The sequence below is a fragment of the Hemicordylus capensis genome, chromosome 1, assembly GCF_027244095.1.
Source record: "Hemicordylus capensis ecotype Gifberg chromosome 1, rHemCap1.1.pri, whole genome shotgun sequence".
Lineage (NCBI taxonomy): Eukaryota > Metazoa > Chordata > Lepidosauria > Squamata > Cordylidae > Hemicordylus > Hemicordylus capensis.
In genome coordinates, this window is record NC_069657.1 from 156,980,524 (window position 1) to 156,997,632 (window position 17,109).

At 42.7% G+C, this 17,109-nt stretch overlaps 1 protein-coding gene across 4 annotated transcripts in view; it reads left to right on the plus strand.

Annotated features, from left to right (window-relative positions):
* The window catches only part of TMEM177 (transmembrane protein 177), a 33,287-nt gene extending 17,505 nt beyond the window's left edge, over positions 1-15,782 (plus strand). For 2 of the 4 annotated variants that reach the window (XM_053263622.1, XM_053263648.1), the window contains one exon: positions 14,627-15,782. In XM_053263622.1, coding sequence (XP_053119597.1) covers positions 14,627-15,591 — 965 coding nt within the window. In that variant the 3' untranslated portion in view covers positions 15,592-15,782. The other 2 variants (XM_053263638.1, XM_053263629.1) reach the window with 2 other exon arrangements.
* Positions 15,783-17,109: the final 1,327 nt, after the last annotated feature.

Genomic DNA, 17,109 nt, shown 5'->3' on the forward strand with positions numbered 1-17,109 from the left:
GTGTGCAACACAGATGCTCAACCACTTAACTACAGGCCCGTAGTGCATTGCCTGAACACTTATGCACAACCAGAAATCAGGATCTGTACTCCAGTGAACAGCAAGTCCAATGGGTTTATCAGTATTTGCTTTGTCAGAAATGGTAATGGTATATATTGTGCCACACCACCAGGATTAGCTAGGCCATTCCTCTAAGCTGGAGGATCCAATGATTGAAAAAGGAGAATTTGGAAAGAAGAATTTGGAGATGGAGCCATAGCTCAGTGATTGAGCATCTGCTTTGGATGCAGAAGGTCCTAGGCTCAATCCCTGACATCTCCATGTAGGGCTGGGAAAGGCTCCTGCCTGAAATCTTGAAGAGCCACTACCAGATAGTGTGGACAACACTGAACTTGATGAACCAATGGTTTGACCTGCTATAAGGCCGTTTTCTCTGTTCCTGTGTAACAAATGTTCAAGTCTTCCATCAGAATATCCCCACTAAAGTTCCTAGAAGTTAACTGAATGAAAATGCTGAAGTAGGTAATGAGAGCAATCTGGATAAACCTATAGGTATGCAAGTCACAAGGAGATTTCAATAGAACTGAAGCATGTCTGATTTTCTCTGGATTGTGTCCATTTCATAACTTTCATGGCACAATCTTCTACACCCCCTAGTGCCCAATCCATGCTTAAGTTGCATTGAAATCTTGTGACTTATCCAGATTGTACTTTGGATTACCTACTTTGGAATTTTTGTCCATTTAAATTTAGTAGGGATATCATATCCCATTGAACTAAAATGGACTTACTTCTAAGGAAGCATGCTTAAAATCACACTGCATACATGTAAAAAAAAAATCACACTGCATGCTGCATGTAGTATTTCGCATGTATGTTTCTTGAAGTCAAGGTGGCTGACCTGGAGAAGCTCAGGGAGGCAGAGATGTGTGTGGATGAGACCCTCAGGGATGAGGTAGAGGCATCCCACTCCCAGGCTGACAGAGGTTCTGCGGTCACGGAGAGTGAAGGTCTCAGGGAAGGAGGACATTGGACTGAGGAAGAGGGAAACACTCCTTTAGCAGGGACCCCTTCCTTAGGTGATGTGCCCATATCCTCTCGCACAGAGGATACTCCTACAGGGAGTGGAGGCCTCCTAATAGTGGGTGATTCGATCACTGGGGGGGCATAGAGAGATGGGTCTGCAACCCACGTGTAGACTGCATGGTAATGAAAGTTGCAGATGTCCACACAGACCACACAGTAACAAAGGTCCACCTGGTGCGAAGGTTGCAGACATCACGCTGTGTCTAGGTAGTCTGTTAGGCAGTGCTGGGGAAGAGTCAGCTGTCATGGTGCATGTTGGCACCAACGATGTTGGGAAATGCAGTCGGGAGGCCCTGGAAGCCAAATTTAGGCTGCTAGGTAACATACTGAAGTCCAGGACCACCAGGGTAGCATTCTCTGAAGTGGTACCTGTTCCATGTGCAGGGACAGCAAGACAGGCAGAACTTAGGGGTCTCAATGTGTGGATGAGATGGTGGTGCCAGGTGGAGGGGTTTAGATTCATTAAGCACTGGGATCCATTTTTGGGAAAGCGAAGCCTGTACAAAAGGGATGGGCTCCACCTGAACCAAAATGGAACCAGACTGCTGGTGCTTAAAACCAAGAAGGTCACAGAGCAGCTTTTAAAATGACACCTGGAGGATTACTGACAGGAACTGGGTGGTATTTGGTTTGGCCAGCAAAATTCCCTAAGGTGCAAGGGTACAAATGTTTTGGATAAATAAGAAGGGGTCAGAGTAGAGCCAGGAGTTGAGCAGAAGGAAACACAGGACAGCTGGCCAAATATGTCAAGTGATGGTAAGGGGGATAGCACATGCCAACACCAGGTGAGGGACTCAGTGTATAGGTGTCTATATACCAATGCCAGAAGCCTCCGAGCGAAGATGGGTGAGCTGGAGTGCTTGGTTACTAATGAAAACATAGATATAGTGGGTGTAATGGAAACATGGTGGAACGGTGAGAACCAACGGCACGGTTGTTATTATTATTATTTCTTGTTTACATAGTCAGACAGGTGTTATTGACTGGTTTGTTTTATCCAGACATCGAGTCCTTCCCAAGGACCTGGGATGGTTGAATTTTATTGTCAATTGTTATAGATATCATCGCAGAATCTAGGCTGTTCCCAGTAAAGCTGCTTTTTGTAATTGGCTGATGGTGATTTCTGTGACCCCTATGGTGTTGAGGTGCTCTTCAAGGTCTTTTGGAACTGCACCCAGGGCGCCAATTACCACTGGGATTATTTTGGTCTTTTTCTGTCACAGCCTTTCAATTTCAGTTTGTAGATCTTTGTATTTTGTTATTTTTTTCTATTTCTTTTTCTTCTATTCTGCTATCCCCTGGTATTGCTATGTTGATTATTTTAACTTGTTTTTCTTTCTTCTCGACTACAGTTATATCTGGTGTATTGTGTGGCAGATGTCTGTCTGTTTGTAGTCGGAAGTCCCATAATATTTTTACATCTTCATTTTCTACCACTTTTTCAATTTTATGGTCCCACCAATTTTTGGCTACAGGTAGCTTGTATTTTTTGCAGATGTTGCAGTGTATCATCCCTGCTACCTTGTCATGCCTTTGTTTGTAGTCAGTCTGTGCGATCTTTTTACAACAGCTGATTAGGTGGTCCACTGTTTCATCTGCATCTTTACAAAGGCGGCACTTGCTGTTTGTTGTGGATTTTTCGACTTTTGCTCTTATTGCATTTGTTCTTAGTGCCTGTTCTTCAAAGGCGTAACTAGGGAAAACGGCTCCCGGGGCAAGCACTGAAATTGCGCCCCCCCCCCCCCCCGTCGCCCCCCCAGCATACATCTGACTGACATACATGTTTCAGAAAACTTTTATTTTAAAAATTTAAAACATTACAAAAATTACCAAAAATTTCAAAATGCGATAAATAACCAGAAATGCGATAAATAACCAAAAATGCGATAAATAACCAAAAATCCAACAAATAACCAAAAATCCAACAAATAACCAAAAATATATAACCTAAAATCATAACTGGACCCTCCTTGCTTTCATGGATGCAAATTGGTCTATGATGCCATCAAAGTTAGTTTTGTCTGTTTCCTCTGTTAGTTAGTTTTGTCTGATAATTAGAAAAAATCAATTTCTCCAGTGTTTTTCTTTTAAGCTATTCAAGAGATTTAAGAAGTCACCCTAATATCATCTCAAAAACTTTGGGGAAACTGTACTTTTAGAAAAAGAGGCTTACTAGCACCACAAGGCAATGTAATTGGCATTTTAGAGCTGCTGCAGCAGCAACAGATACTAATCTTAGTACAGTTTTCAGCTGTTGCTTTTTTCTGTTAATTTGCAATTGCTTGGCAAAGTTCTGCTTTCATTTCTCTCCATCACCACCTTTCCTACTCCCTCCTTAAAAAATAAGAGAGAGAGAGAGAACCCTTGTTTACTGTCACCGCTCAAATTTGACCTTTTTGCTGTCCACTGTATTCTGAGCACAAACTCTCTGTTAAATCTTTCTTTATTAACACTGTCCGCCTCTGCTTTCTTAAGGTACAAGCACAGATCAAAATGTGAAGGCTCTCAGCTCTGCCAGCAATCATTCACATATTATTACAAGCTGGGGGCTTCTCTCCTGCTGCTGGCTATTTTGCACTCCCAAAATCTCTAGGCTTTACATCCGAGCAGGGCCAGACTGGGGGCACTGAGAGGGCACCACAATGTATATGGGGAGGGCGCCAGGTTTTGAGCAGAATAGGTAATTAAGGGTGAGAGTTGGGGCGCAGGGGCACCGCGTGGGTAGGGCGCACCGGGAATATGCCCTGTTGACCTATGGGCCAGTCCGAGCCTGCATCCGAGTAATCGTGCGTGGCATCAGACTGCATAAAGAAGCTGGGATGAAATGGGGAATATTTTCGTCACATCCTTTCCTACCTGTGGGTTAATCATTGCTAGACCGCGAAATCTGCAGACTCCTGTCTGTAAACAGCAGCCCAATAGGTGGAAATTAAACTGGTGAAGCTTCTTTTTGGCATAGAGGCAAGAGGAGAACCATTGGTGTGTATAGGTGGATCACGAGTATCAAACTGGCAAATATGTGGAGCTTGAACCGGGAACTTTGGGCGGTGCCCAAGACTGGACCCCGCCCGGTCCAGGAGCAACTGGGCATGGTGGAAGTCAGCCCAGTGGAGGCATGCTGCTGTGAGAGAGTGAAGGGGCGGGGGAACACTTCTTCTGGGATGGTGCGTGCCTTCTGCAGTTTAGTGCTTTTTATTTTCTGGGGGCATGGTCCAACACAGTCAAAGTAAATTTTTTTTTAAGGCAGCGCAGCTCAGAGTCCAAGAGGCCAGAGACAACCAGCGGTGGCGGGGCCAGCAGGGCACAGGGCGAGGCGTGCGGCTTCTACATGCCCAGCTGCGCTGTGCGCGCCCCAGGATTGTGCTGCATCCCTCAGCATGGCGAACGTGCGCCCCTGCCCCTTTTGCACACTCTGCTCTGGATCGCGGGAAAGGGGGGTGTGCTTGGCCGCCGGCACTGGCAAGAAAAGGGGGAGCAGTGGGAGCAGTCTGCAAAAGAAACCAGACGGAGGCCAAGCGGAAGCCGCCGCAGCAGGTGCCGCCCGCAGCTTCTGCTCTGCCCTTGGGCACTCCGATCAAGTTAGTTCACCCTTCTTCCCGCCGGTGGTGCTGAGCCGCTGACACCAAGACCTCGATTACAGGATCCACACCACCCCTGCGCCTGGTAGAAATCTTAATTCTTTTTTTGTGCTGACCAACTAGAAAAACAGTATTTTAATAGATACAGAACACTGCAGCAGTAAAACACCACTAGGGAAGCTATTTTCCATTCCATTATTAAATACAGTGGAAACAAACCAAACTTTCTTCTTCATGGTGTTACTTACTGCAGTCCAAAAAACGCCATTTTGTAGACCCCGTGGGGTCAGACAGAGAAGAGAACATAAACACACACACACCTTGAGAGTCTGAGTGCACGTCGCTTTAAGTAATGACGGCCCCGACTCGAGGTCTGTTCCACCCGCCGGCCAAATCCTTGTTGTTCCGTCGTCATGCTGTCCGGTCCGCCTGCCCGCCTGCGCCAGCCCCAGCAACACTCTTCTCCTCTTGGCGCCACGTGCAGAGGGCAAGCCGAGGAGGACGCACGCACGCATGCGCTGCGTGACTAGTACTGCTGCCCTCTAGAAGTTGATGCAAGCATGAAATTAGGCGCCCGCCCGCCGCCCGCCAACAAGGCAAGCCAGGGTCAGGCTGAGGCCAGCAAAGCAAGGGGGGGCGGGCGTGCACGCGGAAGGGACCGCGTGGGGGAGGGGGCGCCACCAAAAAAATTTTTATTAAAATTTTTTTTAAAAAATTGGGATTGGCGGGGGTCATGGCGGCGCCCCCCACGTGACCCACAAAGGTGGCGCCGGGGGCACGTGCCCCCCCGCCCCCCTATAATTACGCCTATGCCGTTCTTGCGCAGCCAGTATTAAACCCTCTGTTTCTTTCTTCAAGTAACCATTCTTAAGCCATTGCCAAGTCATGGTGATGTCTGATTTTCCACTTATATTGTGCAAATATTGACCATGCAGGGGCTTATTTTTCCATTTTTCTGCTCGGTTCTTGACTTGTTCTTTCTTGTAGGCCTGCTTTGTTTCATTGGTGTTGAATAGTTTCGCATTATTGACCATTTGAAGTGCATCTTCTTCACTGTCCTTGATGTATTCTTCAAGGCCTCTTTTCTCCTCCTCTACTGTTTGATGGACTTGCAGCATTCCTCTTCCACCTGAGCTGCGAGGGAGGTAGAGCCTATCGACATCACTGCGGGGGTGCAGAGCATGATTGATGGTCATGATTTTCCTGGTCTTACAATCCAGCGTCACTAGCTCTGCCTGGGTCCAGTCTATTATTCCTGCAGTGTATTATTATTATTATTATTATTATTATTATTATTATTATTATTATTATTTCTATATTGCCTGGTATAGAAATATAGTTATTCCTGGATATAAATATATTATTATTATATATTGTTAAGTAATAATAATAATAATAATAATATATTATTATTATTATTATATTATATATTTATTTACACAGTCAGACAGGTGTTATTGACTGATTTGTTTTATCCAGACATCAAGTCCTTCCCAAGGACCTGAATTTTATTATCAATGTTGTTGCTGTTATTATAGATATCGTCGCAGAATATAGGCTGTTCCCAGTAAAGTTGCTTTTTGTAATTGGCTGATGGTGATTTCTGTGGCACCTATGGTGTTGAGGTGCTCTTCAAGTTGTTTTGGAATTGCACCTAGGGCGCCAATTACCACTGGGATTATTTTGGTCTTCTTCTGCCACAGCCTTTCAATTTCAATTTATAGATCTTTGTATTTTGTGTAATTTTTTCTATTTCTTTTTCTTCTATTCTGCTATCCCCTGCTATTGCTAAGTCGATTATTTTAACTTGTTTTTCTTTCTTCTCGACTACAGTTATATCTGGTGTATTGTGTGGCAGATGTTTGTCTGTTTGTAGTCGGAAGTCCCATAATATTTTTGCATCTTCATTTTGTACAACTTTTTCAATTTTATGGTCCCACCAATCTTTGGCTACAGGTAGCTTGTATTTTTTGCAGATGTTCCAGTGTATCATCCCTGCTACTTTGTCATGCCTTTGTTTGTAGTCAGTCTGTGTGATCTTTTTACAACAGCTGATTAGGTGGTCCACTATTTCATCTGCTTCTTTACAAAGGTGGCACTTGCTGTTTGTTGTTGATTTTTCTACTTATAATTATATTATATTTATTATTATTATTATTATTATTATTATTATTATTATTATTTCAATTTCTATACTCCCTGGTATAGAAATATAGTTATTCCTGGATATAAACTCTACCAATGCAGAACCATTGAAACTTGGCAGGTTTTCTACTTCTAATATATTTAAAGAAGTTTTTGTTATTCCCCTCAACACTTCTAGCTATATGCTCCTCAAACTCTCTCTTTGCATCCCTTATTGTGTCCTTGTATTTCTTTTGCCAGCGTTCATGTTCCTTCCTGTTCTCTTCATTTGGGCAGGATTTCCATTTTCTGAAGGAAGTCTTCTTCCCTTTTATAGCTTCCCTGACTCTACTTGTTAGCCATGTTGGCATCCTCCTGAACTTAGTGGTACCTTCCCTTCTTCTTGGTATGCATTCCAACTGTGCTTCTAGTACTGTGGTTTTAAATAAGTTCCATGCTTTCTGGAATGATTTGGCCCTCCTGATTTTCCCTTTCAACTTCCATCTTACCAGTGTCCTCATTTTTGAGACGTTTCCTCTTCTGAAGTCCAACGCATCTGTGTTGGACTTTCTTGACAATTCTCCACTCGCATATATGCTGAATTGCATCACACTATGGTCACTGCTACGCAATGGTTTTGCAACTCTGACATCTCGCACCAGGTCCTGGGCACCACTCAGAATTAAATCCAAAGTCGCCATCTCTCTGGTTGGTTCTGCGACTAACTGCTCTAAGGCATAGACATCTAGCACATCTAGAAATTTGGACTCTCTGTCATTACCTGAATGTGAATTTACCCAGTCTATGTGTGGGTAGTTGAAGTCACCCAGTATTACTGCCCCGTCTCTCTTTGACGCCTCTCTTATTTGTTTCTCCAACTCCAGGTCACTTTCAGCATTTTGATCTGGAGGGCGATAGCATGTCCCTAGTAACACATTTCCTTTCATTCCTCGTAATGTTACCCATAATGATTCTGTGGAGGACTCTGGTCCAGCTAGGTTTTCTAGCTTATTGGAATCTATCCCTTCTTTGATATACAGTGCTACTCCTCCCCCAATCCTCTCCTCCCTGTCCCTTCGGTAGAGTTTATATCCAGGAATAACTGTGTCTGGCTGGACACTGGTGTCTCCCTTAGGGCAGATTGAGACCAGGTGTCCCTTGTCCTTGAAGCCTAATGACAACACCATCCCACTTTCCCCTCACCTTTCCCCCATACTCCAACCCTCTGCCCCTTCCCTTTTATTAATAGTTTAAACAATTAATTTTAATGTAATAATTAATGTGCTGGAAATTGACCTTAGCCCCACGTAGCAAGTCATGGGCGGTTCCAGCCCACCGCAGCATTTGAGTTGTGCACCCCTGATCTAGATGGATGCAGATTATTAATGCTAACTGCCAGTTTATTTTGATAGAAGCTAACTATTTAATGATCCCTTGTGTTACTTACTTCATAATACCATCTGAAGCCCCACCACCACACACACCTTTTTTTAACTGTGAAAACTGTATCAAATTTATAAGGGAGGTGTATGGGTGAAATGACACAGACTCAGCATCTATATATACAAGTAGGGAGTCACAACAAAATGTTGCAATGCAAAGTATTACCAGCTTCTAGCAGGAGTGCTCTTGTTTGGTAGTCCAACCACCCTGAGAAAGAGAGGGAGTTGCTTCATGATTAACATAATAGTTGGCCGATCAACACTGTGCAAATCCAGCTTCTCCTCAAACAAGGCAGTATCAGGGTTTCTCCTCATTCCAATCCTGGGGAGAATGCTGTGTCTAACAACTATGGAGGGTGCTCTTCCACATACCAGATTCACACCTGAAATGATTCTGACTGCAGCCAAAGTTAAATTGAGTTGTGTTAGAGAATGAAAAACTATGCCAAACTCATCCTTTCCAAAAAGATACAAAAGCCAAAGCTTTCCTATCTCATCATTTATAAGAGCCATTGCTTTAATTATCATGGCAGCTGTCAACAAAAAAATGTGTGAATTGAAGGAGTAGTAGAAGATGAGATGCAAACCTGCTTTGTTTTGCTTCCAGCTAATATATCACAAGGAAATTTTTCACTAAATTGAGAGCTTAGAGCATGTCCTGTAGCACCACCTAGCAGGCTAATAAAAAAGTAAGTAGTGACTAGGTTTTCCATTGGTCTTATTTATCACAAAGAATGGATCATGTTATTAGATTCTACTAATATCAGACTCTGGCTAGGTTGTGAAACATGAAATCTGACTGGAAGCTTTATATCTCCATATAAATATTTATATCTTTATAAATATTATATCTATAACATTTATATAAAAATATATGTTTATTGTGGGGCAATAAAGAACAATAATTCAACTTCACAGTTCCTTATCAGGGTTTCCATTTTTCTTCAACCAGAAGTAGGCAAAAGATGACAACACCAAATTCTAGAAAGGCAACCATGTTAGTCTTTTGCAACAAAAAGGCCAAATAACAGGTTTTCATGCACCAGAAGCATGAGCTCAGTCGGACGTGGCTCAACGGGTTCAGGGTTGAGCCAGACTGATTGAAACCAACAGTGCTTACTGCTAAGTAGGCATGTATAGAATGTAAAGCCAGAGTCTTTAAACATTACAATACACAGCCTGGTAGGAAGGCAGTGATTTACATTAAAAGCAAGCTATCTTCTCAACTGCCCTATAGAAATCCCCTGCTGGGGTGTTTTGTTTTGTTTTTTGCAACATTTCTCAGGGGAGTACTGTACTTGTGAAACTCTCCCAGCCAGCCTCCTGCCTTAATCCAAGTCCAGCGGTTGAGCAGAATAGTGACTGCATGTTTGGTTCCATAACTCCACTTCTACAAAGTCTAGAGCTTCGCTGTTGTTGTTGTTTTAATGAAATCTGAAATCTAGGTGGTCTAATCAATCGGAGTGACATGCTTAAAATCTGGGTACTACCCGGAATATCTGAGCAGATGGGCAGATACCCGGAATATCTGGGCAGATATCTGGGCTAATTTGGGAGGAATGCGGAAAAAAATCAAACATTTAAATATACACATTGAGGCACTTCACACGACATATGTGAAGCGCCTGACAGGGTTCTGCAAGGAGAGCAGGCTTAGCCCACTCTCCCCGCAGATGAGCAGCCACTTGTAGCTGGGTTGCTGGATCGGCCACCCACATGGCTACCAGCTCCATAATGGAGCTGGCGGTAGCTGCTGGGATCCGGGGCCAATGGGCTCCCGGAAGTTCCAGGATGCCCCGCGCGAGTGACCCCCGAGCCAACACTTTGAAACCTCTTTTTTTGGAGCTAAAAATTTAAACTGCTATGCCTCAGCCGTTTTGAAATAGATTTGCACCAAATTTGGAGGAGTGGTGTCTTGTTTATGTATGGGTGGATACTTTTGACTTTATAAGCAATAGAATGTTAGCGGCTTATAATGACAGAATGTTGAAAACACTCTTCATCTTAACTATACTGGCACAACTATGCTTGTATAATTAAGCAGAAATTCATCCGAGGCATCTACAAGTGAGTGGAGTTCTGTGCCTGTTGAATTTCAGCCTAGACACATTTCTCCCTGACTCAATGTTGTTGTTGTTAATTATTTATTCAGTTTCTATACCGCCCTTCTAAAAATGGCTCAGGGTGGTTTACACAGAGAAATAATACATAAATAAGATAGCTCCCTGTTCCCAAAGGCTCACATTCTAAAAAAAACACACATAAGACACACACCAGCAACAGTCACTGGAAGTACTGTGCTGGGGGTGGATAGGGCCAGTTACTCTCCCCCTGCTAAATAAAGAGAATCGCCACGTTAAAAGGTGCCTCTTTGCCAATTTAGCAGGGGTGTTGAACTGAAAGACCAAGATTAAGCCTAATTTGTGAAGCAGGCATAATATACCTGTACAACACTGCACAAAGTTTTAACTACTTGTATAGTTAAGGTGAACACAATAACTTGCAATTTCCATGTTTTTAGAGACAAGCAAAAGTTGCAAGGACTTTAACTCTCATCTTAAACCAAAAGTTTGTATTCGATAACTTATGTGTATATATCTACATGCTCTAGCATATGAGAAAGAGAGCACACAATTTCCAAAGTTTTGCAATATATATTCTAAGAGATGCACAAAACTGTTTATAGGATGGGGGAGTGGGAAGTGTGTGGATAGTCTTGCTACTCAGCTTAAAAGGAGAAGGGGAGACGGAAGAGCATGCCACTGTAGGCTTTACACAGTTTGAAGAGACACCATTTGTTTTTAAAAGGCAAATATTGCAAAAGACGTTCTGAAAATGGTACAGGGCCGAGGAGGGAATTGCGCCATCGCTAATAACATACAGGCAATAGTTGCCTACAACTTTCGAACAGCCACATTCCACATAACACAGTGGCACACCTCAAGGGAAAATGTACAGACTGCACACAAGAAGTGAATGCCAAATAAATACACATTTATTGTGCATTTATATTTTTAAAAAAACCTCCTGATCCTGATGAAACCTTGTGGTTATTGTGTGAAGCAAGTAGCCTTAACAAGCCTCTTTCCACGGTTTCTTTTTAAATATGAATGAATGCGGGGGATTTGAAAGGGGCTCCTCAGAGAGGCTCTTTCTCACAGAAGGCTTCCACTAGGGGAGATCCCTCCCAGCATCTCTCCATGACAAATGGCTCTTCTGTCCCTCCAAGATGCCTTGTGGTTTGCTGCACAGCTGCTCGCGGTAGGCAAGAGCAGGCCACTTTTCCCGTCAGGCGGCCAACTCAGCAGCTGCCACCTCTGGCTTTTCTTCGCCCTAAGGCACAGTCACATCAAGCGCTACATATGTCTGTAGCAGCTTGACAGCAACTGAAGGATGGGGCCATGAATCAAGCATCCTTTTTTAATGGTCTAACTGCATATCAAACATAAAAATATTTTTTTTAAAAAAATTCCCAGTTGAGTCAAATGATTGCCACACAAATAATAATAATAATGTGGGCTTAGCCCACATTTTCTGGGGGCATGGGGATTGGAATTTGAGTTTTACGAACACACACAGTATCTCTCTTAACAGCTGCTGCGAGTCTTATTAATTAAAAAGTGAAATACATTTCTGTCTTTCCTCGTCACCCGACCCTGTCCTCCTTAGGGTCTGGCTATGGGCCACAAAATGAGCATTTGGAAAGCTAAAGCGAAAAGACGTTGAAAAGATCCCAACAAGCCTCAGGGCTCGAAGCCCCGTTGGAGCAGCAGGACTCTTCGTCGCCAAGACAACCCCGAACGACACCCCCGCCACCGGCCATTTTCTCCTGCTGCCGTGCAGCGCGCGGCTTTCACAGCAGCTCACTTGCTTGCTCTACGGCACCCACGTGTGTTTTGCCCTTCTGGACTTTTAACTGCGGCAGCTCGGGCTGCTGCCGCCGCTATTGTGTTACAAAGTGGAATCTGGGTAGGTGAAAGAAGGGTTTTAGGCAGAAATACATAGCTAAAAGCTTTTCTGGTTTTGTAGTGGAGGATCTCTGTCTGTCCTCCGTGCTGCATCATATTGGAATTGGTGTGCGTGCGTCTCCACTGTAAACTTTGGGGTTTTTTTAAATAAGGAGTAGATAGGGAATTGGAGCTGCTTGCTTTTGGTTTCTGAATGCCAACGTTCAAACGTGTTGTTATTGGTCATTTTATAGTAAAGGGAGGGAGAATCAAAGGACCCGAAAAGGTTATTTATTCGATTTATATACCGTTTTTCATTTAAAAAATAATCTCAAAGCGGTTTATAATATAATTAAAACATTGCATAATTAAAATACAAAAGTACAGATGATCTCTAAGCAGTATAATTAAGACAAATAAATGAAAAATTAGTTAAAATAAGGGCTTGAGCATTCTTCACAGAACCATCACCCACCCACCCCGAAAATAACCCGAATTGTTTTATCTACAGTTAGCATAAATTGACGTTGCCCAATTGCCAGATTTACTTTTCTGACAAATTAGCATTTAGGTTGGCAGGCACTTGCTGCTATACCAACACAGAATTCCAAAAACTATGACATTTATACTGCATGAGCATCACACCGGCTTTCTAGGCAAGTAATATAAAATATTTAAAATGCTGTTGCTTTGTGTATTGTGACTTCAATTTTTGCTTACAGGGAGTGATGGTATGCATGGAACATAGGGACAGTAAAGGTGTATAGACACAGTGAGATTGATGCAAAATACTGTCCTTTGATCCAGCATTTCTGACTGAACTGCAGCCTGACTACTATTTTGATTTTTCCTTTTCAGCCATGGAAGTCTAAAAATATTGTCAGTATTGTACGCTGCTACATAAAGAACCATTTCCAGTTGCCACTGCATCTGATTTTGAGAAGGGAAATAGAGACTGGAAATCTTTACAATAAATATGCTTCCTGATCTCAGCTCAGTAGCTGAGACCTATTATTCTTGATTATGTTGAACTGCCTTTATAAAAATAAAAATTGAAGGTACTCAACCGTGCACAAATATACCTGGGGAGGCGGGCTGGATTTTATTTTTCTTTGGGTACAGACTGGAAAAATAGGGCTTCACCTACACAAATCATACCCTGAAACAATAATTTGAATGGGCAGAAGTATATAAACGTGCTCACGACTACTTTCTTTGTTTAAGCCCCATTTATTTCTGTAAGATTGGCAACCCAATGCTATGCTCTTACAACTAATGGATTTATTGGGACCTATGGCCAAAACTGCATGTTAAACATGTATATTACATTTGCAAGCTTCTGTTTGTTTTGTTAATGTAAAATTATTTATTATTGCTAATTATTTACCTAGTGCCATATTTGTGCATGGTGCTGTAAAAAAATGGATCTCCTTGCCCATTGAGCAACAGAGGGAGGGGAGCAGGGCTGTTGGAGAGCCCTAGCGGGGCTCGGGGCAAATCAGCCTGTGCTGGGCCCTCTTCCAGTTTAATCTAATGAGGATTAAAAGAGCAGGGCCTGGGGCAGTCGCCCTGCTTTCCATGCCCTAAAGAGGGGAGGGGAGGGAAATGAAGGCAGGGAAATGATATGTGAATATTTCAGTTACATGTAGTTGAGCTTAGTTACAGTAAGGATTGAGATGTGGTGCCCAAGACTTCATGTCAAAGGTTGGTTTTAGGAAAGGAAGTTAAAGAGAAGGCATTGTGCAGGTGTTCTGAGAAGCAGATTGTGCCTGAGGATATTTCTTCAGAACTAGTGTCTAAAGCACACACCAAAAAAGGTCATACTTGAAGCCCTTGTATGTCTGCATCAGAGATCTGAGTTCTCTGGAAAATCTTGCTGTGCAAATTTTTCCTTTGTTTGCATAAAATTTTTATCCCCCCCCAAAAAAATTACTATACACATTTTCCTATTTGGCATGCTAACTTATACAGCAGAAAAAGAAAAACCCACCACCATATTAATTTTCCTTCATTGTATCGCAAATGTTTTTTCAGTAGCCAAGTATAAGTTTTAAAAATGGGAGACTTTCCACGGAAAAATAAAGTATGAGGAATTTTCCTTGAAAATATCTGGTCTGCATATGATTACAACCTAACAGTCTGATTATATGCATGTTTGCTCAGAAGCAAGTCTTCTTGAGTTCAATGGAATCTGCTTTTAAGGGTAAGAAAAGATTTGACTTTCTTTTATCCTCTTTTCTAATCAGGACATGATAATGTTCAGGTATCAAAAAGATCCTTATATTTTCCTTATTATATTTTGCTGTAGCTGCATAAATCTATGGAATAAGCAGAATAGTATGTTTTCTAACTACTGAATATGGGATTCTCTGACTTTAAAATAATAATAAGATCTGAAAAGGAGATTCTTGTGTACAGATATTTTATTTCCTTCTTCTGTTGTGAACAGGTTGGAAGCTGACTATGGCAGTTCGGTTCCTTTGGAAGGCAATGGCCATGATAGAAAAACACAGAACTGGATTTCTGACTGTTTCCTGCACTGGACTCTTTGGTGCTAACCTTACTTTTCACATCTTGCCCGAGGAGACATTCAAGCCAGTATATCAAGCCTGGATTAAGGGGCAGCCAGTCAAGCTTTCAGAAACATTACAGAGCTTATTCCTTCACATCCTCAGTGATGTCAAAGTGAAGTCAGAAAATTGTTACCAAGCCTTTGTGGCCTTCGGCTTCCATCCGGTGAGCGCTGGACTTCCATGGCTGCCCGAAGGCTGTGTTGTGGGCATCCCTACCAATTTCACTGGCACAGTTGATGATAAGCATGGGGTTGTCGATCATGTTCTCGTGGTTGAAGGCAAAGAAGTGGACTGGGAGAGCACTGAAGGCCTGGCCTTAAAGGAAGCCTTGACACTTTCTCCAGAGGCTCAGAAGTTTGCCATTGCAAGAGAAGTCATGTACTTGCAAAGTAATAGCCCCTTAGCACGTGCAGCAGTTGCCCCTATCTGTCTGGCTGGGACTTACGTATCTGGGGTAGCCATAAAGCAGCTCCTGGGGTTGTACTCTGGTCCAGTGGTATTGCGAGGCCTTTACAACATAATTATTGTGGCAGTTGGGTTTATGGGCTATTGTCTGACATATGACACCGTGAACCGGGCAGTAGATTATAGGGCAGATAGAAACACAGCTACCATTTCCACTGACTTTGCCAGAGGTGGATTGGAGTTCTATAATAAAATCTTGTCCCAGAACAAGACCCTTCGTAAGCTCATGGGCAAACAAGGGGAGAAGATATATGCCCCAAGCGGTAATCTTTTTCCGAGATATTGGTTCAGATTAAAACATGCACCATACACTTCCAGGAGGGACTTAATTATCAATATTTTAAGCATGCCCCAGGCACAGGGAGGGCATGATTGAATTTTAAACTTGTAAATTATGTATTCTCTTTGGAACATTGCAGCCTGGTTTTCTTTTTCACACGATTTCATTGGTGTTTCAATTTTGGGGAAGAAAGGTTTTTATTTTTAGGGTGCTTTTTTTTTAAAAAAGTCCTGTGTTCACTGGATGCCTGTGTCTTAAAAAATTAAAGCAAAAATATTCTTCAAAGATTCTGTGTCCTACATGCCTCAAAAATCCATCTTAAAACTCAGGGGGAGTACTTGCCAGGCACTGATCTGAAAGGCACTGAGCTGGAAGATTTGGCATTCTCTGTATTTTGCATGTTATTTTTGAAAGAACACAAAAAGCAGAGGGCAGCACCCAGAATGTTGTGATCTCATAAAGAAGGATTAGTACATAGGGCTGTTTGTATTCTGTTGGAGCCATCACATAACCTGTGGCCTTAAAGGGAAAAAAGCAAGTTTCTAACCCTCATAGGTTAAAGGAGAAAACGCTTTCATATATGGTAGCTGTGGCTGTTGCTGTTGGATATGGCTGCTGATGACTGTGAATGCAAGCAGTGCTTTCACAGAACTTGTTATGACCTCAGAATTTCAAGGGAAATTCTGCACAGCTCCCTGGCTTCCCCACCACCTAGCCATTGTTTACCTGTTCCAAGTCTCAGGGCTCCTCCTTACTTCCTTTCCATCAGGAAATTTGTCATTGTAATAAAATCTCCGATTCTTTGAAAACCAAAAGGTGCAATTCATCCTGTAGGAGGAGCCATTGCTCAGTTGTAAGACACATGCTTGGTATGCATTGCAGAAGGTCCCAAGTTAAATCCTTCCTGTCTCCAGATAGTGCTGGAAAGACCCCTGGCTGAAAACCCTGGATAGCCAGTCAGTGTAGACAGTACTGAATTAAATGAACCAATGGTCTTGATTCAGCAGAAAGTGGGTTCATATGTCTCCTTGGGGATTCTATTGCCTGTTTTCTAGCCACCACCTCTCCCTCCCACCCCCAGTCATTCCTTAGCTGGGTCTTTATTGTGCTGGGTGCACTGAAGTATGCATTCCTCCTTACTAAACAGGATTTTCTGCTATGCCTCATACAGAGTTATCCAGTGGTCTGCTGTTCAGGGTGCTGGCTCACAGTGTACTGTTAGTGTGCTCACAATCTGGGAGGCGGAGAAGCTGATTTATTGTTCCTATGGGGAACCCAACTAGTTGGCACAGGAGGAGAAGGATTATTTTACGAATCTTCTAAAACTTAAAAGTTTGTGGTAAAGAGTTGACACAGTCCTTTCCACAGTCCTGCACATGACATGATGACAAGGATTGAATGGCTTTTAAAAAGAGAGAAATGGTCTGTGCTGGCTGAAACTGTTTTAATAGTGAGCTGGAAGACTTTACATTGTGATCAGAGAAAATGTCATACAGGAACATAGCATTTTGTTTTTGTGCTTTTGTTTTTCCGTGTGTGTGTGTGTGTGTGTGTGTGTGTGTGTGTGTGTGTGTGTTTCTATCTATTTTCCCCTAAGTGGCAAAGAAATTACAT